We start from the raw sequence: 27,440 nt of genomic DNA, 5'->3' as shown, positions 1-27,440 counted from the left end.
AAAATCCCCTTCACCTTCTTACATTTTAATTTAACAATTTGATTTTGGGTTTCATTTCATTGCAAATTTATTATTGAACTTTTTTATGATTTTGATGGATCGGAGTCGACACGTCACTTGTGTTTGTCTATTGTGACTTTAATCGAACTTGGTGCCATTTTCTTGAAGCGAAATCCACAAATCTGAGATTGTTGTAATTAGCTAAATACAACATTGTCTTTATCCTCCCAGTGAAAAATTGTCATTCAAAAAACTGTTATTCATCTCCTCCCTAAATGAGCTCCAATTCATGTTATCTTATGGTATTTAATTAAGGTGAAAAGCTATTTTATTTTGTGTGGGAGAAATTGATGATCCATACTCAACTGGGTTGATCCATGATATCCATACTCAACATTGCAATCACCACATTTTCCCGTAAAACACCAAATCTGTAAATGTAAAATTTCAAGGACAAAAGTCAAAGAATTCAAATGTTTTTTTAGAAATTTTCGACAAAATTAAGAAAAAGTACCACCGCAAATCAATGTTCTCCTCGTGTTATGAGTCCTAACAAAGAAAATTTTATTAGAATCTTCAAGAGTGCAAATCATATGGTAAAACAAAAATTAGGTCCTACCGGGAGTCGAACCCAGGTCGCTGGATTCAAAGTCCAGAGTGCTAACCACTACAACATAGAACCGAACATGTTACCATTTCTGGGATTAGTTACTAAAACAAAAAGTACTTTTGATATAAAAAAATAAATGCACCAGCCGGGAATCGAACCCGGGTCTGTACCGTGGCAGGGTACTATTCTACCACTAGACCACTGGTGCTTCTTGTATATTTTTCTGAGCCATTTACTTAACTTACTAATTTGCAAGCTTTGATTATTATTTTAAAAGTAAGAATAGTTCCACTTAAACATACTTGTTATGCAACAGAGGACATAATAAGTTATACAAGGCAAGTACTAATATCAATTAGACAAAAATAAAAAACAATTTTTATCACATATAAAAAAAGATTGAACGAGGAATCGTTTTATTGCTCTACAAAAGCGTGAATATCTTCTTTATCCTCATTAAAAAAATATAGACATTCAAATCTTGTTCTCCCATGTAAACACAGCCTTAAAACTCTAGGATTCGATTCTTTAAAATTGTTTACATTTTCTTAATCCTAATGGAGAAAAGCTAAAGTTTGTAGACCTAAAAACACAAGTGGTTGAGAATTTTTTTCACATAACAAAATGCTACTTTCGAGTTGCTTTTCGTTCATCTCTTTTCTCCAATAGTCAATAAAGTATTTGATATCATAAGAAAAACTTGTGGTGTTTGAATTAACCAAATTTATTACCAACCCCAACTCATTTTCCCCCTTCTTTCAAAACTTACTTTACTTTTTGTAATTATTGACCTTCGCATTCACTTCAATTAACCAAATAATAATAATTTAACTTCACATACAACAGATTATGTTATAACGCATAGAATTCAACCACAAAGCTAAACCATAATTCAATTTCATATAAAATATAACACAACAAAATGATCAAAGCTAAAAATTATCGTTAAAAAACCAACTTTCTTAGTGCATGTCTGTCCACCATTACCAACTAAATATCCCACTAAGATCTTAATTTTACTAAATTAATATAAACAATTTAGTTATATTTGTGGGGTGGGGGCCCACCATATCTCAGTTAATTACTGTCTTAATCTATGATTTCTTGTTAATTTTCTTCCGCCTCAATTGTCAACCAAGAGAGATAAAAAAGACGACCGTTGTTTCAACTTTGCTAAATTTAGCTACTAGATATAAAAATGTTAGTTGCAGCCTTTCGGGAATGGGGGCATTTTTGTCTTTTTCCCCCCTCCATGATTACCCCATCTTTAAAGCTCCCCTGCAGCACAACCACCTGTACAAGTTTATATTTATCATAAAGACAGGACCCATAACCCATAAATACATATATATATATATATATATATATATATATATATATATATAAATAAGCGCGCGCACACACACAGAGAGATTAATAGATTATCTCTGTACATGTGACAAAAATGGAAGCTTTTTTCAGGTTTCTTCCCCTGATTTTTTTACTGGTGTTCCCTTATCCTTCTTCTTCACTACCCATGTGCACCAACATGAGTAAGTCTCTATAGTCTATTCTCCAATGTATATATATGTAACTATATATATATATATATATATATATATATATATATATATATATATATATATATATATATGATGATTGTGTGATGTTAATGTTTTAGGGGCACCTGTGATTCGAAATGAACCTCTGTCATTTTGTCCATACAAAGGAAGGGTATGTTGCGACTCAAATAAAGACTCCGAGTTACAAAAACAGTTTGAAGCTATGAACATCTCAGATCCAAATTGTGCTTCTGTTATCAAATCAATTATATGTGCTGTAAGTTTATCTCTACTACTATCATACAAAGTCTGTTATTATTATATCGCTAAAAATGCATAATTTTAAGACGGGGACTTCCTAAAATGACGTTTTTACCCTCCGCAGACATGCGATCAGTTCTCAGCAAACTTATACACGATCGAATCACAAACACAAACACGTTCGGTTCCACTTCTTTGTAACTCTCCGAATTCACCCGATTCTTCAAAACTATCCTCCACAAGTTTCTGTGCAAACGTATGGGACACGTGTCAAAACATTCCAATACAAAATTCCCTTTTTGCCCCTACGCTACAAGGAACCACCGGATCAGCACACAACACATCAACCAAACTCACCGATCTCTGGCAATCAAGGTCCGATTTCTGCACCGCATTCGGTCAAACCCAAATCGAAAAAAGTCAAAATCAATGCTTCAACGGGACACCGATCGAACTAAACTCAACCAAAACCGAAACCCCGGGCCCACCGAAAGGTCTATGCCTTGAGAAATTGGGAGACAAAGGTTACATAAACATGGCGGCTCACCCAGACGGGTCGAACCGTGTGTTTTTATCGGACTTACCGGGTAAGATATGGGTCGTAACGGTTCCGTCTCACGGGTCGGGTGAAGGATTAGGGTTTGATGGGTCCAGCCCGTTTGTGGATTTAACGGATCAGGTTAAGTTTGATACGGTTTTTGGGTTGATGGGGATTGCGTTTCATCCAAAGTTTGTGGAAAACGGGAGGTTTTTTGCTTCGTTTAATTGTGATAAAGAAAAGTCGGCTACATGTTCCGGAAGGTGTGGGTGTAATTCGGATGTCGGCTGTGATCCTTCCAAGATTGTTGGAGCTGGAAATGAGCATCCGTGTCAGTATCATAATGTTGTTGCGGAGTATACCGTTAATGGGACGGGTTCGGGTTCGGGTTCTGACCCTAAAAAGGTAAAAAGGGTAAAATGGTCATTTTGTTCCTGATAGCATTTAATAGTACTAGTTTAGTTTCTAAATTGTATTTGTTTGTAGGAAATAAAAGGGAAACCTACGGAAGTGAGAAGGATATTTACAATGGGGCTTCCATATACAAATAATCATGGGGGGCAAATTCTTTTTGGACCTAATGATGGGTATATGTATATAATGTTGGGAGATGGTGGAGGGCGAAATGGTCCTTTTGGTTTTGCTCAAAATAAGAAGTCATTGCTTGGAAAGATCATGAGGGTGGATGTAGATACACTTCCTAGTAAGTAAGCTGTAAACTGTAAACTGTAAAGTATTCATTTTTTTTTCAAGTTTATAAAAATTCTGAATTTTTTTTTTTTTTTTTTTTTTTACAGAAGCGGATGATTTGAATCTATGGGGAAATTATTCAATCCCACGTGATAATCCTTACTCTGAAGATAAAGAATTGTTGCCTGAAATTTGGGCTTTAGGGCTCAGAAATCCTTGGAGGTGTAGCTTTGATTCAGAAAGACCTTCTTATTTCCTATGTACAGATGTCGGTCAGGTTCGTTCATATTTTTGTAATGACCATTTTACCCTTATGTTTGTAGTGACAAGTATTAAAATAATGTGTGATTGATTAGGATCGTTATGAAGAGATTGATGTGATTACAAAAGGTGGAAACTATGGGTGGAGTATATATGAAGGTCACCTTCCTGTTAATTCAAAAGAAAATATAACATCTAATAATTCAAAAGATGTTATATTTCCAGCAATGGGATATAATCACTATGATGTAAACAAAAAAGAAGGTTCTGCAGCAATTACAGGGGGGTATTTCTATCGTTCTACTACAGATCCATGCTTATATGGCAGGTAATAATAACAATAATTAAAAAAAGAAAAAAAACAAATTATGAAAATAAAAAATGTAAGGATTGTTTCTAACTATGAAAGTTTAGTTACCTGTATGCAGATTTATATGCTACTGCTTTATGGGCAGCTTTTGAAACACCATCAAACAGTGGGAACTTTACCACAACTTCAATCCCTTTCAGCTGTGCTCATGATTCACCATTAGAGTGCACTTCTGTTCCAAACACTAACTTGGCTTCTTTAGGTTACATATACTCTTTTGGAGAAGATAACCAAAAAGACATATATGTCCTTGCAAGCACGGGTGTTTACAGAGTAGTTCGTCCAAGTCGTTGTAGCTATAGTTGCTCAAAAGAAAATGCAACAGAATCTGTTACTCCTCGTGGATCTCCACCTTCTTCAAAGGGTAATTATGTCATTAGCAAATGTATGGAGTTTGTAATTTGTCTCTCTTTGATGTTGTTGTATTTGCTGTGAATGTGTAAATGCAAAGAGTATCAAGAACCATGTTTTTTTTATATATTTTAGATCATTTATACAAGAACAATGAAATGTGATGTTGAATTTCTATGAGAATATGAGTAAGATGATATATAATATACAGAAGAACATATTACATACCAGATACATGATTCATTTGTTAGAAAATCAACAATTTTGACTTTTTCCGGAAGGTCAAGCTTCAAACATCAGTCTTATCAACAATACCTTTTTCTATGGCTTCATCACACAGCTCAAGAGTTAAATCCAGGTTTCCTTCATGATAATTCATATCCATAAAGAAATTGTATACTTCTCTATTTGCAACTAACCCTTTTTTCCTCATTTCATCAAACATACTTTTTGCCTCTAAATATTTTTTCCTTTTAATGAACCCTTTGATGAGAGCATTATAACCATTTACTGTGAGATCATATCCCTTCTCCACCATTTCTTTATACAAAAACCATGCCTCCTTCATATTCCTTGCTTTACAATGTCCTCTTATTAAAACATCATATGTGTTTGTATTTGGGGAAACTCCTTTTCCCAACATACCCTTGTAGATTTCACTTGTTGCATGCATATCATTCCGGATGCAATACTGTTTCATAAGCAAATTGTATGTGGTGGCATTTGGCATAATACCGTTTTTACCCTTTTCCAACATCCATGTCAGTAGCTTCTCTCCATCTTCTAACATCCCATACATGCAAAACCCATTCATTAAAACATTAAAGGTAACAACAGTTGGCTGAATCCCTTTTTCCAGCATTTCACGAAGAAGCTCATGAGCTTTAACCATGTCTCCTGCCTTACAATAAGCATCCATTAATGTTGTGTATGTATATGCATCAGGATACACCTCTTCCACTTTCATATCTTCCATTAACTTTATCGCTTTTGTAATGTGACCAAATTTACAGAGGCCATTAACAAGTGAATTGTATGTGTGTATATTCAATTCAAGACCCTTTGAACACATTTCTTTAAGAAGTTCATTTGCTGTATCGATTTCCCCTTGTTTGCATAAACCATCAACCAATGAAGTATAAGTTACAACATTTGGAGTTAAACCCATTTCAACCATATCATTATGAAGTGAAAACGCCTCCTTTATTTGACCATTCTTGCAGTACCCATCAATAAGGACTGAATATGTAAATTCATCAACAACCATTTCTCTATTACGCATTTCAAGAAAGAGATTACATGCTTCTGATATATTCCCCATTTGACAAATACCAGATATAAGAGCAGTATATGTTATGTAATCAGGTAAAATGTTCCTGCTATGCATTTCATCAAACAGCCTATATGCAGCAGTGACATTCCCAGTTTTGCAAAAACCATCAATTAGTGTTGTATACACTACTTTATCAGGAACTATATTTTGCCATGTCATCTCCCTGAGAATCTTTTCTGCATCCAACACTTTGCCTATCTTACACAAAAGAAAAATCACACTGTTGAAAGTAAACTTGTTTGGTTTCAATCCTTTTATTTGCATTTCTTCCATAAGTTTTAAAACTACATTATACACTCCAATCTGACAATACCCATTTATGATAGTGCTATAACTAATAGCATCAGAGAAATAGCCTCGCATCTCCATTTGGATGAGTAAGTTATGAGCTTCTTTGACTTTTTTCATTCGACAAAGGCAGTGAATCATTATGTTATGTGACACAGTGTTCCATTTAACACCCACTTGTAAAAATTCAGTAAAAATTTGTGGTGTTGTGTTACATGTATCGATATTCTGTGATAGATGTGAGAGAAGTAGATTGCATGAATTGACAGATATCACCACTCCATAGTTTACCATTTTGTGGAATAGTTTTTTGGCTCCATCAGGTATTCCAACTTCAACAAGGACTTCAAAGAATATATCAAATACATGGGGATTAGAGCCCCAATCTTTGTAAGTGTATATCAACTTTTCCATGAAAAGGGTAAACGGAAGAGTAGCATCTACATTGGGTTTAGTCCAAAAGTCATGAATAAGTTCATAAGCAACTTTTGGGTCTTTTGCAGCAACAGAAATTTGAATGATAATGCATCTCACCTCAAGAGATGGAGCTCTATGTAAGCAGAACCAGTCAAAGAAAGTCAACACTAACGTGTACTCATTCTTTATGCCCATCAAAACCCAAATAAAGTGATCAGACCTAAGCCTTGATTCGAATGGTTTCAGAATTCGTTCTATGGGTTCAAAGTGGCGTTGCTTAATGGTGGTGGAGATGCTGTAAACAAGTTCAGAATCTTTGATGGTGGGCTTTTTGGGGGAATAATCAGGGAAGTGTCTAGCACTAGCCGAACCAAGTGATGAGTATTTTCGGGTTGAAGGATTTGGTATGACAAATGGGAGAGAAATGACAGAAGAAACCATTTGTGGATGATGATGATGATGATACAATGTTTGACAGCAATATCTTGGGACAAAGGTAGCAAACCTCTTCATGTCTTAACATCAAACCATGTCCCCTGTTTCCATCTTTGATGCTAACATGACCCTTCTCCATATAGAAGGACTGAAGCATAAAGAATTCTTCCTCAATGCATCACCTGCAAGATGACAATCACATCATAATTACTAGCCGTTTTCAAATATAGTAAAACCAATGTATCAAAGAATACGTCATTTTCTAGTTTTGTTGCAGTGGCATTTTATCAAACAGGTGGTGGGCAATGTACTCAAGAGTGTAAATTCAACCGAATTTAACGAATATTTGCGTTTAAAAATAGATAGCATAGATGTGCAGAAACTAATAAGGTCAAAAGAAGAAATAAGACCGATTGACTATTTTGCACAGTGCCTCTGTCTACTAAACTAGAGTTTGCATGTTTGAATACTGAAATTGTTTCCTTCGCTCATGAAGCCCCTCCCCCTACTATAGATGCTACATTCATAATCAACAGACTGAAAGAAAAAGAAACAGAAACATCGAAAAAATGATGCACGAAACAAATATGACTGAAAAAATCTGATTACTTTTTGTCATTAACCTAACATGAAGAAAGCTTCGAACCTCATTCAAATAATCAACATATTAAAAAATATCCCTCTGATGTTGACACATGCACAACCGTATCGGAATATGGCAAAGCTCCGGGTTCAGGGGCGCGGCGTTGTTTCCGGTCCTCTTCTACGGTAGCATAAACGGATGGCTTCGTTTAGGGGTTCTTTTAAATGTTGGTTAAACCGCAGAAAATACCCTTGATTTTTACCTAAAATTGTAATTGTTACCCTCTATTTATGTTTATTCTTGTTTTGTCCTCCTAATTCATATTGCAATATTTACCATCATGCAAGCTGGGACGTTCGTTTGGATGGATCGGTTTGATCCGATCCAATCAAGTGAATCCAAATTGATTTCGATTTTCAAAACATGGATCCGAATAGTCCAAACTAAATTCAAATCCGATCCGATCTGATCCAATTACAATTCGGTTGGATCGTTTTTATAATTCGGTTTTAAAAAACGAAACATTTTAAAACGACATATAATTATAATATTACTCAATTTTACACAAGAAGTGAAAACAAATTATTTAGTTGTGATTTGAAATTTATAAACAACTACTAAGAAGGTATATTATAGTTAAATATTTTATAGATAGAAATTTTTTGAGAGAAAATGCATATTAATGTTTTTTACTGAGTGAAACGTTTTGAACCTATATTAAAGGATAAATTACAAAATTAATAAATAACTATAGATATGTATTAAAAATAAATAAATAATATATGTTTATTCGGTTTTTTTAGACTATTCGGTTCTTATTTTATAAACCAAAACCAATCCAAAATAATAATTCAGTTTTGTTGGAAACCAATCCAAAAATCCAAATATCTGAACTAGATAGTCCAATCCAAATTGTCCAATTGGACAATTCGGTTTTATCCAAATAGTGAACAATCCTACATGCAAGTAGTTGATCAAATTTCAAAATAACAAGACGTTGTGTTTAGCAAATGGGTGGTCATGGTTAAGAACATTTCACTGGTTCATCGTCATAATAAAATAAATAAATAAATAAAAGATATAGGTGGTGTTATTTTTGCAGTCGAAGCGCAATCCATTAACAGAAATACAAAACCAAATTACCTAAAATGTATAAACTGATTAACTGATTCATCTTTCAAATAAAAACATTTAAACAACAATGCGGTATTAAACAACAATATAGGAATATAGGAAACAAAATTAAGAGTGTTCATTAGTTCAAGCACTACAGTATAAACATTAAACATAAACATTAACCCGCAATACAAAAATATTCAAAGCAAGACTCAACTTAGTAAAAAAATATATATAAACATATATATCGTTCAAAAAAATATAAACAGCCACAAGTAGATTGAAGTTTCCAGTTTCAAAATCAAAAACTTACGGAGCTTGAGGGAGAAGTTGTGGTGTTACTATGTGTCGAGTTCGACGAGGTGAGTGTCTAAGCAAGAATCGTTGTTATGCATATTGTATCTTGAATGCAAAGAGAAGAGGCGAGTTGCGAGTTGCGACGGAGTGAGCTTGGGACGGAAGGTGATGGGCTGATGGTTGTCGGCAGTCTTCTTGCATGGGTGCGACGGAACGATGTGCTAACTGCCGAGACTTGAGCGAGAATGGTGTCCTCGTCTAGGGTTTGTATTGATGGGTTTTTGAAAGTTAAAAAGCGATCATTTTTTATAAACAAATTTATACGGAAAACGGAAGAATTCAAAAAATAACTAGTTTATTTTAAGACAATTTTAACAAAACTACCAAGAGGATTGATGTGTGTAAAATGCACTAGTTTTAATCCTACTAACTTAAACACAAAGACAAACACACGAAAGGCAGTGTACCTATCGATTAACAGTTTAGTTCAGGTAAGTAGGGTATCGAACACAGGGAACGGTAAACAATTAAAATAAATGTTAATATTATCTAAATAAAACAAGTAATATTATCTAGTTTTGCAAGACTAGAAACTTAAACAATTAACTAAAACTTAAACTAAGCAACTAAGAGCTAAGAAAATAAAAATCAACTAAATTCAGTAATTAAGGAGACTTTTGTTTAGGTTCGAATCCTATGGTTGATTTTATGACAAGTGCAATGGATTAATTGGCATTAGCTACCGATTAGTGTGATTAGGTTCACGTTCGCTATTACTAATCCTTAGAAAACAAATTAATTCAAGCAGTGATCAGTTGATTAAACCAATGAGTTTCCTAGTTTATTGATTCGGGTTAAATAAGACTTGTAATTAGTTAATCAAATTACTAATTCAATTAACCTCTTGTTGATGGTTTGTCATACAAGCTCACACATTAATTTACCCTCTTTCTAGTTAATCCTAGTTTCACGTTCGCTAATCCTAGGCACATAACTATGTTTTCACATAAATCACATGAGATAAGCAATTAAGAGATGTTCATGCAGCTTAATTACTTGATCATTAACAGAAAATAGTTATGGTTAATGCATAAGGTTCTTTAACAAGATTAATAAAACAAAGTTCACCAAATTAAATTAATCCAACCACAAAATCAAACCATAATCACAAAATCATCTATCCTAACACAGAAGGTATGAGTTTTAGCTCATGATTACAGCAGAAACAAGCTCAAAAACGAAATCAATTGGTAAAAACATAGTTCAAACAAGAGATTAGGTAAAGAGTAAACTTGATTTTGCCTTGATTCTCCTTAAAATTGAATGTAGGGTTGATTCCTTAGCTTCCCACACTCCAGCAGCACCTTCAGTCGACAATTGGCCTCCAAGGGTTAATCTATATGCTAGGGTATCGGGCAGGAATGCCCTTTATATAGATTTTCATAAAACAGAGGTGACTCATCGAGTCCAGTGACCGACTCGGCGAGTCCGTCACTTAAAACCCGTGCACGGCAAGTCAACGTCCAGAATCGCGAAAGTTCGACGTGACTCGTCGAGTTGAGGCCCAACTCGTCGAGTCCGTTTGGAATCAGCACTTTCTCAAAACATGAAATTCGTCCGAAATTGTGTCTAGTTTTCAGAACATTTTGAATCTCGTCAATCGTAGTTACGGTTCATGAGATATGGCTAAAACACTGACGAGGGGTCAAGCTGTCCAACAACATCCTTCTTTCTTCAAAATCCAAGATCCAAGCTTCCAATCGCCAATTCCGCTTCCTTTTCCATCCGAGCATGTCATTGTTGCTGAAAAATGAAATTCTAAACTAATTAAGCACCTTTTGTTCATTAAATGAGACAAAAACAACATAAAGTATTAAGATAATGCATGAATTATATGACTAAATATGCCCATATCAAGGATCCAATTACATGAACTATAAAGTTTATAACAACACATAGAATGTTGCGAAGACAACCTTTGGAGCCTTTGATCTCACTTGGAATTGGAGACTTGATGAAAATAGCAAATAACAAGAAGTTTTATCTTCTCTACAAGTATCCACCATCAAGAGTAAATCACAATGGAATGCTAGTTCCCTTTTGTATTTGTAACTTCTTAAGTCTTTAAGTGTTTATCACAATTTAGCATTAAAGGAGAAACACTTCTAAACACCAACATTTGCAACTAGCTTCAATAGAGAGAACCTATGGTTCTTGAGAAGAAAAGAGAAAATGATTAGCTTCAAATGCAAGCCTCATGCATCCCTTTTATACTTGCAAAAGAGATCTAATGCTCATACCTTTATTAAATAAGAAGTGATCGACAACTACGAGCATGGTGCATGGAGTAATAAGCAAAACAAGCAACCTCCCACTCCTCAAGGAGTATTCGGCCAAAAGTCTCCAATGAGGGGACCAAAGAGTGTCAAAGACTCAATGTAATATAACTTGTGTACATGTTGAAGTCTAGTATATCAAATATGCCCAAAAACTTGTATACAACTTATTAAATCATACAATATGATATAATAACTAGTAATACAATCTAGAGATATTATTTTCATAAATTAATAAGTTGACCTAACTAAATACAATAGCTGATTATATTTATTAATAATCATATTAGTAATAAAATATTCAATAGGTGCCAACTTGATTAATGTGTGACCTTATATGATCATATGGTAGTGGTGGTGGTTGTGGTGGCGATGGTGGTGGTGGTGGTGGTGGCATTGGCAAATAATCAAAAGAATTACTCAAGTTCGAGCAAAAAAAATTATGGAGGAAAGAATATTGATTCAGATGTTAAAGTGAAGAATGATTCATAATCCAAGTATCGGAAAAACTTGTTGGTGGTTTGGGATATGACTGTAGTTTTTACAATAGTAAAAACCATTTGGCAAAGGACTTTATGTTAAAGAAAAAAAAGGAGAACAAAGTTAAAGATGTGTAACATCCTGTTTCCTGTCATTTCTGGGTCGTGGGCCAGAAGTCGATTGTGTAGGGCTTGGGCCTTAAGGAGGCAAGGTTTAATCCTTGTGGAAGGAGGTAATGATAGTTAAGATATTTAACCCTTGAATTATGTTTTAGACCGAAGGGTCGAAAAGGAAAAGTCATAGGTCAGGTTCTTGCATGAAATATGGATTTTTGTTCGAGAAGTTTTTAGTCCAAGATATTTAGATAATATTGTGGGGCTCTTCAACACCATTCTGTGGATATAAAGATCGTCGAAATCGTATTTAGAACGAAGAAGTTATGATCATTCGAAGATAGGGAGGTTTGGGTTTAGTCTAGTACGTTGGGCGTACTAGACATGGCAAATCGCGGAGGCCAAAACCTAGTAAGTTAGGTGTACCAGGAGTATGTTGGGTGTACGCGATCAGATGTCAAACCCTAATTTGAGGGTTTTGAGCCCTATTTAAGCTCATTAACTCCCCCAGACCCTTTCCATTCTCAGCATCCACCCCTTCAACGTCCTCCCTTGAAACCCTAACCCTAGTTTGAGCCTTGTGAGCAAAAGAAGGTGTTTTTAAGTGCTTTTTGAGTGTTCTTGGTACATCTTGGAAAAGAAGGAGCTCATTGGAGAAGCGTTGGTTGCATTGAGCTTGTAGATTCATACCTTGTTCACCTTGATCTTTCTTCTAGAGGTATAAAGTTTGAATCTTGATGATGTATTTGTTAGATCTAGTTAGTTTTGGGTGTTATGAGCTTTTGGTCACTTTAAGTGCATAAAGTTTAGATCTTGAAAGTTTGTGACCTTGTTATGGATAAATTTGGAAACTTTATCCATCTAAACATCATATTGATTCAGATCTGAAGGTTGGAGACTTGGACTTAATGGATTAAGTTGAAAAGGATGCACTTTTGGTCCCTTTGAGACTTAAAGACTAGATCTTCTTTGTTGGGACCATTCTAATAGACAAATTTGGAAACTTTATCAATTATGAAGCTATTAGGAACCATAAAAATGTGATATTGGCCCTTCTACCCTTCCATGCAAGAGTTATGATGTCTTAATGGATTAATAAGTTAGGGTATTGGCTTTTGGGCCTTTTCTAGCCATGGAAAGTCATAAAGGTGGAAACTTTATGACTTAAGTCGATGTTTTGAGACTAGATTTGAGCTCTGAACAAAAGGTCTTAAGTGATAAATTACTTGATGGAGAAATAAGATCAAGTCACGTACGTTGGGCATATGAGGAGTACGTTGGGCGTATGCAGCTGCCATGGACTTTGACTTTGTTGACTTTCGTTGACCGTTGAATTTTAACCAAGTTTGACTTTAATTAAGGGTTTTGGACTATTAATTAAGGTTTTACATGGTTTTGGTGATTAGCGGGTTCGCGGGAGCACGCAGTGCAGAAAGGGAAACGCGCCTCAGTTTTTTCGGGTTTCTTCATTTTAGGTGAGTTTTGCCTCATTGTACCTATGGATCGAATGTAACACCCTGTTTCGAATCGTTCCTAATTCAGGTTCGTGACCTGAAGATCAGTTGTCATAAGGCTTTGGGTCTTGGGGAAAGAGTAGGGGTGTCAATTTATGACACGACATGACAAAGATACACGAAACGAAACGAAATCGGGACGAAATCAAAATTTGAATTCATGTTCGTGTCGTTTTCGTGTCAAGATTAAAAAACACGATGTCGTGTCTTGTCGTGTTCGTGTTCATAAATCGACACAAAATTGACATGATTAAGCATGTGGTTGTCGTATTTTTCGTGTTTTTCGTTTTTGTCGTGTTATATATCTTTAAGTATGAACGAAATACACTAATAGTTATGCAATATTATTTTTGTCGTGTCGTGTCGTGTTGTCGTGTTTTAATTGGTTCGTTTTCGTGTTAATGAAAAAAAAACACGACATCGTGTCGTGTCGTGTTCGTGTTATACAAAACATTGTCGTGTCGTGTCGTGTCAGACAAAAACACGACACGACTGCCCGATTTGACAGCCCTAGGAAAGAGAGATTTAGAACCCTTTGGGTGTGGTCAATGTAGATTAGGTGATCCGGGAGTTCGGTTTGTGTTTTAGAGCCCAAGGGTATAACAATAAAGTGACAGTTCGAGCCTTTTATAAATTTTGGATTTAAGTTTGGAAAGTTTTAAGGTAAGAGAGAGTTGATAGAAGTGTATATGGAATATATGGAAACAAAATTAGGAGTGTACAATACAAAAAGATTCAAAGCAAGATTCAACTTAGTAAAAAAATGTATAAACATATATGTACGTTCAAAAAAAAAAATTATAAACGGCCACAAGTAGATTGAAGTTTCCAATTTCAAAATAAAAAATTTACAGAGGGAGAAGTCATGGTGTTATACTGTGTGTCGAGTTCGACGAGGTGAGCGCTTGAGCGGGAATCGTTGTTATGTGTGAGCGGGAATCGTTGTTATGTGTATTGTATTGTAACATTCCGTTTGAAATTAAATAAAATAAGTAAATAATTAGTAAGCCCTAAAACCTCGAGATGTATTTTATATTTTATTTTATTTTATTAGCCATGAATCCGAAATAATTGATCAGTGTTAGCCAAGGGAGTTAAATGATACAATTCCAGAAATTGGGGTCTATATTGTAACATTAGGATCTGGAATGTGAAATATTTTGTAGAGGATGGGCTGTTGAGTAATTATTGTATTTAAATTGAAAAGAAAAAGAGAGAGAGGGGTTGAAAGTGTTAATATGGCCAATTGTTTGAATTTGGACGGGGGCTTATAACCCGTCACCCTTATCCGTCATAACCCTAACCCTACTTCAACTTCTTCAGCCGCCACCACCGTTCTACCACCTCCAGCCACCACATTGGGTGGTTATGTGCATATATGTGTTGTATAGATGTTTTGGGTGTTATGGGTTGCTTTGATAAAGTTTGAGTTAAAAATTATAAGTTACCACCATTAAAAATGGTGGCTGCCGCCGTCGACCACCACTGCCTAAGGATGAAAGTGGGTCCAAACCCAGACCGGATGGACCCGGACCCGGAAAACCCGGAACCGGTTAACATGATTTTGTAGAACCAGAAACCGGACCGGTATATAGGAACCTGTTCCAGTTCGGTTCCGGGTAAAGTGGGTCTAGAACCGGAAAACCCGGAAACATCAAAGTAGGTAGGTTGGAACCGGATAAAGTGGGTTTAGAATCGGAAAACCCGGAAAAACCGGAATTTTTTGGTAATTACTTACTACGTAGTGGGTTGAACTTTGAAATTTTCATATTGATATCCCGACCTTGGGGGATTATAACTCATTGAATATGAAACCAAAATTGACAAAATTTTAGTCTAAAATCATGTACAAACTCTAAACTACACTATAGAAAAAACCTCATGTCAATCCGATTTTAAACGAATGAGATATGCATGTGTTAACATTTGCACATAATACCAGGTACAAAAACAAATAGCTGAAAAGTTGAAAATTTTCAACTTTGATATCCTAACTTCAGGGGACTGTAAATCATTGAATATTAAACCAAAAATTACAAAATTATAGCTTAAACTCATTTACAAACTCTAAACTACAAGTTGGAAAAAACCGCATGTCAATCTGACTTCAAACGAATTAGATATGCATGTTTTAAAATTTTCATAGAATACAAAAAAGCTGAAAAACTAAAAACTTTCAGCTTTGATATCTCGACTTCGGGGGACTGTAAGTCAATGAATATAAAACCAAAAAAGGCAAATTTATAGTCTAAACTCATGTACAAACTATAAACTACACGTTGGAAAAAACCGCATGTCAATCCGACTTGAAACGAATGAGATATGCATTTTTTTAAACGTTTCATAAAAACCGGTTCCCGCCCCTAAAAGTGGTTCCGGTTCTTAGACCCGGTTTACCCAGACCCGATGGACCCAAACCCGGATTACCCGAAACCCGGATAAAATCAATTTTCAAACCCGGAACCGGTTCTATATATTCCGGTTCTAACGGTTCCGGTTCTGTTCCGGTTTTCCGGTTCTAAATCCTATCCCTACCACCGCCCGAGGTGGCAGTGGGTGGTGTCCGACCTAGTAAAACCCTAATTAACCTAAAAACTAAACTTTGGATCTAGTTGGCATGTGTTTGGGTTGAAAACCCTAATGTCAAGAAACCATAATTTTGTTTGGACTTTGAGTTGGGCCTTTGTTTTGGGCTTAGGTGTTTGGGTTCTTGTTGGGCCATCTAAGAACAAGTATATGGACTAGGATATTTGGATGGGATTTAGGTTAAGGCCCATACGAGGGGTTTGGGCCCAATTTGGAAAATTGGGCCATATGTTGGGCCTTGGTTCATTGTTTGGCTTTCGGGCCTTCAGAGTGTGAGTTTGGGCCTTGGGCGTGGATCAAGCTAAGTTGGGGGTAAATGAGTCTTTTTACCCCAAGTATGGATTTATGGTTATGCATTGGAACCCAATTATTAATTGGGTGTTGTTTTGATGGCGACAGTTCGGGAATCTATTAGCCAGCAGCTAGAGTTTTATCCGTGGGACTTCAGCAGTGTGAGGTGAGTCTCCTCACCATACCAATGGGTCGAAGGCACCAAGGTTGGCCCATGATTATGGTATGTAGTACGCTAGTTGCCTTCGTGACTCTTGCGTATAGTGGGTATTTGCGAATGTGTTATCAATGTGTTATGTATTTATGTGAAGACCATGTGGGGGTTCCCATGGCAGTTAGTTATTTAGTTGTGGTATTTATTGCGAATGTGCTATCAATATGTTATGTATTTATATGAAGACCATGTGGGGGTTCCCATGGCACCCGGAGTAAGACCTTGGAGGGTTTCCATGGCAATCTGGCTTGTATGACATTTCTTTAGATTAGTTAAGACCATGTGGGGTTCCCATGGCGGTGGGCTAAGACCATGTGGCGGTTCCCATGGCACCCGAAGTAAGACCTTGGAGGGTTTCCATGGCATCCTTATATGTTTGTATGCATGGCTTATGTGGCTTATGTGGACTTATGTGGTTTTATGTGGGGTATGTTATGGGGAACTCACTAAGCTTCGTGCTTATAGTTTTGTTTATGGTTTCAGGTATCATCGGTTTGGAAAGGAAGGGCCCGGCTTGATCGCAGCGCACACACCCGTGTTTTCCGCAATATGTGATTTTGGGATGAACTCTGATAAATGTTTTAATTAACAATGTTTTTGGAATGTTTGGATTAAACGACATCTGTGTTTTGACTATAATAAAAATGAAATTTTTACCCTTGATTTTTGGGGCGTTTCAAGTTGGTATCAGAGCCTTGGTTTGAGGGATTCGGATATACTCTCGGGTGTGTCTGAACTCAAACTGAGGACTTTGTAGAGTTTTCAAAAGGAAAATATTTTAAGAAAAGAAACTTTCTAAGATAAGAAAAGGGTGTGGTGCCTGCAATCAGCTGAGCTCAAGTAAGTTTTCCCCAGAATACCCATACGTGTTATCTGTTATGACTTGATTATGAATCTGTGAATTGCATGCTAGTTAGGGCTAGGAGAGATGCCTATGTATGTGTGTTTAGGGGTGCAAACGAGCCGAGCCGAGCCCGAGCCTGGTCAGGCTCGGCTCGGGCTCGTTTAAGTTATACGAGGCTCGAGCTCGAGCTCGGCTCGATTCGACCTTTCTTTTACTGAGCTCGGCTCGAGCTCATTAAGAATTATACAAGCTCGGCTAGAGCTCGGGATCGGCTCGTTTTTCGTTTGAAGTGCCTAAATAAGCTTAAGCTTGGCTCAAGCTCGTTAAGAAGCTCGTTTACTAATACCCGAAATCCCTAATTTCCCAAATATGTTTTTATTTTAATTTATGAAAATAATAATAAATTATATTATATAAAGGCTCGTTTAGGCTCGCGAGCCTAATCGAGCTTAGTGACATAGGCTCAAGCTCGAGCTCGTTTAATAAACGAGCTTAATATTAAGCTCGAGCTCGGCTCGGCTCGGGCTCGTTTAAAACCGGTTTCGAGTCAAGCTTTTAACGAGCCGATCCCGAGTAGCTCGCGAGTAGCTTGGCTTGTTTGCACCCCTATGTGTGTTGTATGAGCTGGAAGACTTGCATGCTAGTGTTGATTAGTCAGCGATAGATTGGTCTGATATGTGATGCTTGTAGCCTTGGGGATACTGGATGCTATGTTGGAATGGGAATGACTATTGATATCAGTAATTGTTAAGTGTATGCTTTAAAAATTATATATGATTAGGATCCGATAGCTTTAGAATGATTTGGCTGTATTACCTATTCTGTGTATAATTTGCATGCATAAGGCAACCGACAGTGAGGGTGAAATTCTAGCATAAGTTGTATTGTGTGGGTTGAAGATTCTATGATGGTTTTATGGATTGGAGTGTTACTTCACGAATGTTGGTTGCTTTGTGCTTTGTGGGAATCTGGAGTGATGGGAGTTAGCTACGAAGTGAATACGTTAAGTCACATGTGACAAGGGTTGAATAATCTCAGAGTAATGGATTTGACCCTATTGCGTAGCTCTCGTCCGAGTCTTAACCGTTGTAAGGATGAGTCCCTTACTCGAAGGATTATTCGAGCCTCATTACATGTGATGGTATTCACGAAGCGGCTAATTGGCATTATGAGGAGTCTTTTAGCAGCTGATGGCAGGGTGAGGTCGGGAACCTAGGAGAGCATAGGACATGCTTCAGTAAGTATGGTACTTTGGTTTGAGGAAGTGACTTAGAGGATTCGGGAGGATTGCCGAGGAAAGTATGTGTCACACCCCCAAACCAGAATGATAGAAACATTCGGTGGTGGATGAGTTCATGTAGTATCATAACAGTTGAATATTTATAAAGAAAGTAACCACAACCATCATAAATATAATTTAAAAGTTACGTTGTTGTATGTGATACATGTCTCAAAATAAATTACAATATGATGATTTAATAAGTTTGAAACTGACGCCTTAGCGTCCCTTCTCCAAAAGCTGATGTTTTACCTGTATTACTGAATCCCTGAGAAATACAAGTAGTTTTGAAAAAGTGTCAACAATTAAGTTGGTGAGTTCATAAGCGTTTTTGTATTAGAATTATATGCCTTTCTGTATAAAATAACTGAGTTTGTTTCTAGAAAATCCAATATTTTCCATAAATATGTGGTAGTTTGAAAAGTTCCAAAGACTAGAATGCATCAGTATTTTTCATACCTAAAATAGTGTAAGTAGGTTTATATATGTATATATAATCACTAATGCGTTTGATAGCCCCATAAATCAAAATGTTTTAATACTCCATGTGAGCTTTATAACCATGCTATTGACCCAGACTGCCTGTAACATACTTCTTCAGGCGTTGAAGTGTTATGGCGTTTGTCACCCCAGACCTGCCGGTCTAACTGTAGCTAACAATTTAGGTGCGGGATTGTCAATCTCGTATAGATCTATACACAAGTATCACGCTCACCCTACAAGAGATTTTGGTTTATAATACAGGACTTGAAATGCGTACTTGAAAGTACGGTGAAGTCAAATGTCTCACAAAATTTAGTATCAATAGATTTACGAAATGAAAAGTCCATCTTTCTTGTAAATGTAAGTATTTCCTCTTTATGGTGTTTATAGTATGTAAAATGTCATGAATAACTCGTAAACTATACCTATTATAGTTTTTCGAAAATGTGTTCCATTAAAATGATAAAACTTGGTGTATTACTAACTTTGCATGTAAAGTGTGACATTTGTAGTAATATTGTTTAACATTTATAAACAAAAATGTAGATGGAGCATTTGATACCATATGTAACGATTTGTATTTTAACATAAGTTTTTCTTGTGTTTAACTTGTATTTCCCCCCCTAAAGTATAGTAAAAACTTGAAAATATAGGGGTATGAACTCACCTGGAAAGTGTGGTGATTTGAAGAAAACGAGATTTTTCTCGGGCAACACTTTGACAGGAAAGTAGTCGATTTCTCGGAAATCTCGGAGCTTCGGACCTTCGTCGGAGCTTGGATATGAAACCGGGGTGTCAGGGTAGTCTCGAGATAGTAGAAGTATGAAAACCGGGAGAGAAAGTGGTGAATTAGCAATTAAATCTCGGAAGTCTCGCATCCTATTTATAGGAGAGGAAACTGGCCTCGTACGTTGGGCGTACTCTGAAGTACGCTGGGCGTACTGGCGTACGCGCTGCGTACGTCATGCATGACGCCTTCATCGGTCGCCGGTCTTCGGATGGGACGGGGGTAGAGAGGCATAGGGGAGACGTGGTCGATCCGAGGCCGCATATGGTGTACGCTAGGCGTACCCTCGTACGCGAGGCGTACACCCTCTCGGTTTGTGTGTCCCAATCTTCTAAAATCCGTAACTTTCGCATACGAGCTCCGTTTTTTTACGTTCTTTATATCCACGCGTAGGTGAGAATATACTCTACAATTCTCGTTTAGGCTTCGTCGGCAAATTTTGACTTTATTTTTAATTATATATTTTTAATAGGCCGGGACAGGAAAAATACGTTAAAAATTCATAACTACTTCATCTGACGTCCGTTTTCGTCTGTCTTTTTACTGTTGTACTACTATTGTCGAGACCTTCAATTCTCGTTTAGGTTGTGTCGGCCAAAAATCGCTCGATCTTTATTTCGAGTTTTTAGTTGTCTACTGCTGTTCTGAAACTTAGATAAATCATAACTTCCTCATATGAAGTCACATTTGGACGTTCTTTTTATGTACGTTCATGGTTTGTTATAATCTATGACTTTCGTTTAGATACCTAAGGCTAAAAAGTATTTTATTGAAATTTCAATTTTTACGCTTAACAGTGTTTTACCGGTTTTGTCGCAGATCTTTGATTGGTCATAACTTCTTCGTTATAACTCGGATTTGAGTGTTCTTTATATTTATGAAAACCTTGTCACGATATCTAACATTTTATGTATCCCAATTGAGACTTTTGAACATTTCATTTTTGACGCTATTTTTATTGATTCCAAAAATAGATTATAATACTTGACTTTTAGAACATTACATTGACTTGAAATATCGGGTTGTCACATCATCCCCCAGTTAAAGGGAATTTCGTCCTGAAATTAATTCTATATTAAGTATTTATGGACTAGGGAAAAGATGCGGGTATTTTTGTTTCATCTGATCTTCGCGCTCCCAAGTGTATTCAGGTCCTCGCTTGGCATTCCAACGGACCTTCACAATGGGTACGCGAATTTGTTTTGTTCTTTTAATTTCCCGATCCATGATTTCTATTGGATCTTCTACGAAGTGGAGACTCTCGTCGATTTCAATTTCGTCTAGAGGGATGACGAGGGTCTCATCGGACAAGCACTTCTTTAAGTTTGACACATGAAAGGTAGGGTGTATGTTATTGAGTTCCTGCGGTAATCGAAGTTTGTATGCTACCGGGCCAATCCTGGCAAGGATCTCGAATGGTCCAATATACCTAGGGATTAGTTTCCCACGTTTTCTAAAACGTATTAATCCCTTCCAGGGTGAGACTTTCAATAGTACTCGGTCCCCAACCTGGAATTCCAAGGGTTTCCGTCTTTTGTCCGCATAACTCTTTTGTCTGTCTCTTGAAGCTTTTAATCGTTCTCGGATTTGGACAATCTTCTCGGTAGTTTCCCTTATGATTTCCGGGCCAGTGAGAGTGCTGTTAGGTACTTGTCCTCTAACTAGTTGCGTGTCACCCACTTCAGCCCAACACAGAGGTGATCTGCACTTACGGCCATAGAGGGCTTCGAATGGAGCAACCTTGATGCTAGTGTGATAGCTATTGTTGTACGAGAACTCGACCAATGGTAAATGGGTATCCCAAGCCTTACCAAAATCGATCACACAAGCTCTTAGCATATCTTCTAAGGTTTTAATGGTTCTCTCACCCTGTCCGTCGGTTTGTGGGTGGTAGGCGGTACTCATGTCTAGTCTCTTTCCTAGGGATTTTTGTAGTGACTGCCAGAACCGCGAGGTGAATCTACTATCTTTGTCCGAGATAATGGATATTGGTACACCATGCAGTCGCACAATCTCCCTGATGTATGTTCTAGTTAGTTTTTCCAGCTTGTCTGTTTCCTTTATTGGTAGGAAGTGTGAGGATTTGGTTAACCTGTCTACGATCACCCATATGGTGGCAAGTCCACCCGCTGTCTTGGGTAACTTGGTTATGAAGTCCATGGTTATCCGCTCCCACTTCCACTCGAGTATTTCAGGTTGTTGTAATAATCCCGAGGGCTTTTGGTACTCTACCTTGACTTTGGCGCAAGTCAGACATTTGCCTATATAGGTAGCGATTTCGGCTTTCATGTTTGGCCACCAATACAGTTTCTTGAGATCCAGATACATCTTATCCGAACCGGGATGCACAGAGTATCGAGTCTTATAGGCCTCATTTATGACAACGTCTTTGAATCCGCCAAACTTCGGCGTCCAGATCCGATTCATGAGGTAACGAGCTCTGTCATCCTTGACTTCAAGATTCTTATCCATTCCTCTTAAGGCTTCACCCGCCACATTTTCGGATTTCAAGGCTTCTATTTGAGCTTCCTTGATTTGTGTGGACAGGTGTGAATGGATCGTCATGGTTAAGGATTTCACTCGGCGGCCCGAGTAATCCTTTCGGCTGAGGGCATCAGCTACTACATTAGCTTTTTCGGGATGATAACAAATTTCGCATTCGTAATTGTTTAGTAGTTCTACCCACCGTCTTTGCCTCATGTTGAGTTGCTTTTGATTGAGGATGTGCTGAAGGCTCTTATGATCGGTGAAGATTGTGCATTTTGTGCCGTAGAGATAGTGTCTCCAGATCTTTAGAGCGAAAACGACTGCTCCCAGTTCGAGATCGTGCGTAGTGTAGTTGACCTCGTGCGTCTTGAGCTATCTCGAGGCGTATGCGATGACCTTTCCTCGTTGCATTAGAACACATCCAAGGCCCTGGTTTGACGCATCACAATAGACCACAAAGTCTTTTGTTCCTTCTGGCAAAGATAATATAGGTGCGCTGCATAGGGCTCGCTTCAGTGTTTGGAACGCAGCGTCTTGTTTTTCGCCCCAACTGAAGGTCACACCTTTCTGAGTCAGGGTGGTAAGTGGTTTAGCAATCTTCGAAAAGTTTTGTATGAACCTTCGGTAATACCCAGCAAGGCCCAAGAATTGTCGGATTTCCATTGGAGTCCTTGGAGTTGACCAGTTCTCGATTGCCTTGATTTTGGAAGGCTCCACATGTATCCCTTCTTTGCTGACCACGTGACCTAGGAAATCTACTTTCGGAATCCAAAATTCGCACTTTGAGAATTTCGCGTATAGCTTCTCTGTCCTTAATGTTTCCAAGACCTGTCGGAGGTGTTGGCTATGTTCCTCTTTACTCCTTGAACAGATGAGTATATCATCTATGAACACGATCACAAATTTGTCCAGGAAAGGACGACATACTCGGTTCATCAAGTCCATGAACACCACCGGTGCATTTGTCAATCCGAAGGGCATCACTACAAACTCGTAGTGACCATAGCGAGTTTGGAATGCCGTTTTGGGAACGTCTCCTTCCAGGACTCGTAGCTGGTGATACCCAGATCTTAAATCGATCTTTGAGAAGTAGCTCGCTCCTTGTAGTTGGTTGAACATATCGTCTATGCGTGGTAAGGGATATCGGTTCTTGATCATGAGCTTGTTCAGTTCCCAGTAATCGATGCACATGCGAAAAGATCCATCCTTCTTCTTTACGAACAGAATCGGTGCTCCCCAATGTGAGAAGCTCGGCCTGATGAATCCTTTGCTGAGAAGTTCATTCAGCTGGCTGGATAATTCCTGCATCTCTGCCGGTGCTAGACGGTACGGCGATTTTGCTACTGGGATAGCTCCGGGAATCAAGTCGATTCTGAACTCGACTTGACGTTCTGGTGGAACACCTGGAAGATCTTCAGGGAAGATGTCGGGGAAGTTGCAGACCTCTAGAATGTCTTTAATGTCTTTCATTTCTTGTTTCTTATCTACCACGTGGGCTAGGAAGGCATGATATTCCTTGCGCAGATATTTTCGAGCTCTGACGCAAGAGATGATTTGTAAATTGGTACCGGGTTTGTCACCATAAATGACAAGAGTTTCGCCACTTGGCAGATTAAGGCGAACGACCCTTTCGTGACACAGTATATCGGCATGGTGAAGGCTTAACCAATCCATACCGTTGATGACATCAAAGCTTCTTATAGTGATCGACATTAGATCAATTTGGAAAAAGTGTTCATTTAGAGCTAGTGTGCAGCCTACATACAAATCGTTTGTGCTTTCTGTTTTACCGTTTGCCATTTCTACTGTAAATATCTTATTGAGTGATTGGGGTTTTTGTTTAAGTAAGTGTTTGAATTTATGGCTCACGAAACTTCTCTCCGCACCACAAGCAAAGATTATGCATGCATAAATGTTGTCGAGGAGAAACATACCCGTAACCACCGTGGGATTGGCTATTGCTTCGTTCAGCCCTATTGCCAGCACTCTTCCTACGCCGCCAACATTCCTTGCCTTAGGGAAATCCCTCTTGTAGTGCCCAGTTTCACCACACCCATAACACGTCTGGCCCACTCCGGCACCATGAACTTGGGTGATTGGTCACGCCGGTGCCTTACAGAAACGGGTAGTGTGCTCTTTCCTGTTGCAGTTATTACAGTGCATCTCCCGGCAATTTCCGTTGTGATGGAAATTGCATTTGTCGCACTTTGGTAGGTTCCCATCATATTGCTTTGCTGGCGTAGGGGTAATAGGAACAGCAGTGGGGGCAGTAGCGGCATGGAGTGACACTATCTGTTGTTTCTTGGAAGGTTCTTGCGAAGATTGACTCTTCCTCTTATTCCAAATCTTCTTCTTGTTGTTGTTGTTGTTGGTGGTGGCATTGTTGTTATTGTTGTTGCTTCCTCTGGTTGGTTCTGGGACGACGGTCATGATGCCTTGGCAGATTCCATGGTCAACAAGGGACTGTGCCAGTTGTTTGGCACTATCGAATGTAATGGGATTGGAAGCTAGTACACTTCCTCGAAGCTGGGGTGACAGCCCCCAGATATACCTTTCTATCTTCTTGCTCTCTAGAGCCATCATTCCTGGGCACAGTATTGCTAAGTCGCTGAACCTATTTGTATAGGTCGTGATGTCCGAACCTACCATAGTAAGGTCCCAAAGCTCTTGTTCGAGCTTCTGAACCTCGCCCCTTGGGCAATACTCTTGCATTAGCATTTGCTTCAGGTTCTCCCAACCCATGGAGTTAGCCACCACCAGAGTTAGTGACTTAACATGGCCATTCCACCATGTTAGGGCTTGTTCGAAGAAAGTGCAGGCAACAAATTTCACCTTGCTCCCTTCTGGACATGAGCAGATCTCAAAGACTGCTTCCGTTTTCTCTATCCATTGAGATAGAGCCATTAGTCCCCCAGTCCCATTAAAGGGTATGGGTGTGCTGTTGGTGAAGTCCTTGTAAGTACATTCCCCGGAACGACCCTGGTTTTGGCCATTAGTAGAGCTATTTATTCCTCCTCCTGATCCGTTGTTACTCATTTGTGCTATTGCTGCGGTCACGACAGCTGTTATAGCAGCCTGAAAGGTAGCACTATCCATTTATGAAGGTGGTGGTGGTGGAGGTGGTGCACCTGTAGTATTGACGCGTCGTGGATTCCTCCTTGGTGGCATGATTCTGCCATAAGTTAAAAGACGAATTCTTGATAAGTCTTCAGAAATGGTTATAGAGAGTTCTAGTATTATATGCTTTATGTTCTGAACATTATTGAATTTGTAAGTTAATTGCCAAGATGGAACTTACAAAATAAGTATATGATTTCTTCGTATTTTTAGACATTAAAGAAAATACCCAATGAATTTATAATGTGTGTCAATCTCATTGGTGTTAATATTTAATATATCGATCAGGAAAATTTGACCTTAACATAGGTCTAGAGTACATCAATGAAAGCGGGAAAATTTTTACAACATTTAGACCCCCGGATTGTGTACTCACAATCCGTCGGGTTTACATTCATAAAAGAAAGAGTAGCACCAATGCTCACTCGATAAGTCTAATCTATAACATAGTGCAAGTAGTACGCGTTCTACTCCGAACGGGTGGTACGTTGCGGAACATGGTATGTGGTCGTGGAAGTCTGAGCTTGGGCTACTTGACATTCAGCCTCGATGACGCGCCTCTCCATTGTGGCTTGGCTTTTCCGGAACTCCCTCACTTCGGCTCTAGCAGCAGTAATATATTTCTGAAGGGAAAAGGTGTGCTCTATTGTTCGCTCATGTTCTTCGTCTAGACGACGAAGACATACCCCAGTGACTGCAACGGTGGCGCCAACGTCCAAGAGTTGGTCGATGTTCACTCTTGCTTTCTCGCCTTGGTTGGCGATGCGACGAACCATGACAGGAAGTGCCCTGTCAGCCGAACCTCCGTTGCTGAGGTTATAAAAGCCTTGTCCCATGTCGTAAGGTGGGAGTTGTCCTTGTTCCCTGCTCCATCGTTTCAGATCCACAGCCCAGCGGGGCGCCGGCCCTAAAAGTTCCGTCGGGGATTTGCTGCTCCCCGGGGAGGATTGTAGACCTCCGGTTCCGAGTCAGTGCTCCCATCATCTTCTTCCTCTTCTAAATCCTCTTCTGGATCCTCCTCGGGATCCTCTTCTGGCTCTTCCTCGGGGATCTTTTCGGGATCCTCTTCTGGGTCCTCCTCGACCCAGCCTCCATTGCCCTGGTTAGGGTAGTAGGGATCCCCGGGGATATGAAATCCTTCCATTTCTTCTGATCGAGAATAGAGATAAGAGAATTATATATAAAACTTGAGAGTAAAAAGATAATTTTTGATAAGCATAATTCTATTTATTTGACGATTTCTAGTTCTAACTAAATATCGAGGTTCACATGATTATTACAGTTCTTATAGTACTATACAATACTCCTATAGTATTTCAAATTTGTAAGTTTGATTCTAGTGTTTTCTTTGGTAAGTTTTTGACTTGTTGCTCACTACAACTATTCCTCGACATACGTTGGTCAGTTCTCGGATAAATATAGTTGATCAGGCTATATCCATCCTCGATTTGATTACATACTCCGAGGCCTAATCATAGTGTCCAACTTGTCTTAATACTTTTGTATAGTTTTGACTATGATACTAGACCGTTGCATGCATGTACTTATACTTTTATAAAACTAGCATTTTAATTTATTAAAAGTATAGTTTGTGTGAAAACGTTTTGTCATAGGGTTTTAGTCCCTTTGCATTTATAGTTTGTATATCTTATGTGGTTCGATATACTTAGTTCACAATAAACAATGCTCTGATACCAATCTGTCACACCCCCAAACCAGAATGGCGGAAACATTCGGGGGCGGATGAGTTCATGTAGTATCATAACAGTTGAATATTTGTAAAGAAAGTAACCACAACCATCATAAATATAATTTAAA

General features: G+C 38.2%; 2 protein-coding genes and 2 non-coding genes across 8 annotated transcripts; 1 reads left to right on the top strand and 3 right to left on the bottom strand.

Moving 5' to 3' along the window:
• Positions 1-610: 610 nt before the first annotated feature.
• TRNAQ-UUG (transfer RNA glutamine (anticodon UUG)) lies at positions 611-682 on the bottom strand. The gene has a single exon. It is a non-coding gene; the product is annotated as a tRNA-Gln (tRNA).
• Positions 683-747: 65 nt separating this feature from the next.
• On the bottom strand, positions 748-818 carry TRNAG-GCC (transfer RNA glycine (anticodon GCC)). The gene has a single exon. It is a non-coding gene; the product is annotated as a tRNA-Gly (tRNA).
• Positions 819-1,533: 715 nt separating this feature from the next.
• LOC145128325 (Pentatricopeptide repeat (PPR-like) superfamily protein) lies at positions 1,534-7,855 on the bottom strand. 4 transcript variants are annotated; one of them, XM_079063130.1, is made up of 5 exons: positions 7,742-7,855; positions 7,506-7,632; positions 4,851-7,277; positions 4,320-4,700; positions 1,534-1,903 (listed from the first exon to the last, which is right to left on the bottom strand). In XM_079063130.1, the coding sequence occupies exon 3, from the start codon at positions 7,171-7,173 to the stop codon at positions 4,912-4,914; it is 2,262 nt and encodes a 753-aa protein (XP_078919256.1). In that variant the 5' UTR covers positions 7,174-7,277; positions 7,506-7,632; positions 7,742-7,855; the 3' UTR covers positions 1,534-1,903; positions 4,320-4,700; positions 4,851-4,911. The 4 variants fall into 4 exon arrangements, with proteins under 4 accessions (XP_078919256.1, XP_078919257.1, XP_078919255.1 ...); XM_079063131.1 differs by lacking the exon at positions 7,506-7,632 and having other exon boundaries at positions 7,705-7,855; XM_079063129.1 differs by lacking the exon at positions 7,506-7,632.
• On the top strand, positions 1,999-4,747 carry LOC145128327 (HIPL1 protein-like). Of its 2 annotated transcripts, none has more exons than XM_079063133.1 (7): positions 1,999-2,142; positions 2,271-2,428; positions 2,537-3,355; positions 3,437-3,653; positions 3,748-3,917; positions 3,997-4,229; positions 4,316-4,747. In XM_079063133.1, exons 1-7 carry the CDS (start codon positions 2,055-2,057, stop codon positions 4,704-4,706), a joined length of 2,076 nt encoding a protein of 691 aa, XP_078919259.1. In that variant the 5' UTR covers positions 1,999-2,054; the 3' UTR covers positions 4,707-4,747. The 2 variants fall into 2 exon arrangements, with proteins under 2 accessions (XP_078919259.1, XP_078919260.1); XM_079063134.1 differs by having other exon boundaries at positions 4,330-4,454.
• Positions 7,856-27,440: the final 19,585 nt, after the last annotated feature.

This window comes from Lactuca virosa, chromosome 8 (assembly GCF_052849685.1).
Source record: "Lactuca virosa cultivar CGN04683 chromosome 8, Lactuca_virosa_CGN04683_v6, whole genome shotgun sequence".
In the NCBI taxonomy this organism is placed as follows: Eukaryota; Viridiplantae; Streptophyta; class Magnoliopsida; order Asterales; family Asteraceae; genus Lactuca; species Lactuca virosa.
This window is presented reverse-complemented; position numbering and strand designations above follow the sequence as displayed.

What these genes read in the sequence shown, in the direction of transcription:
- LOC145128327 (XM_079063133.1), top strand. Translation starts at nt 2,055, where the DNA reads ATGGAAGCTTTTTTCAGGTTTCTTCCCCTGATTTTTTTACTGGTGTTC. An exon ending in TCAAATCAATTATATGTGCT is followed by an intron (nt 2,429 to 2,536) that starts GTAAGTTTATCT and finishes TACCCTCCGCAG; the next exon opens with ACATGCGATCAGTTCTCAGC. An exon ending in GGATGTAGATACACTTCCTA is followed by an intron (nt 3,654 to 3,747) that starts GTAAGTAAGCTG and finishes TTTTTTTTACAG; the next exon opens with AAGCGGATGATTTGAATCTA.
- LOC145128325 (XM_079063131.1), bottom strand. Translation starts at nt 7,173, where the DNA reads ATGAAGAGGTTTGCTACCTTTGTCCCAAGATATTGCTGTCAAACATTG.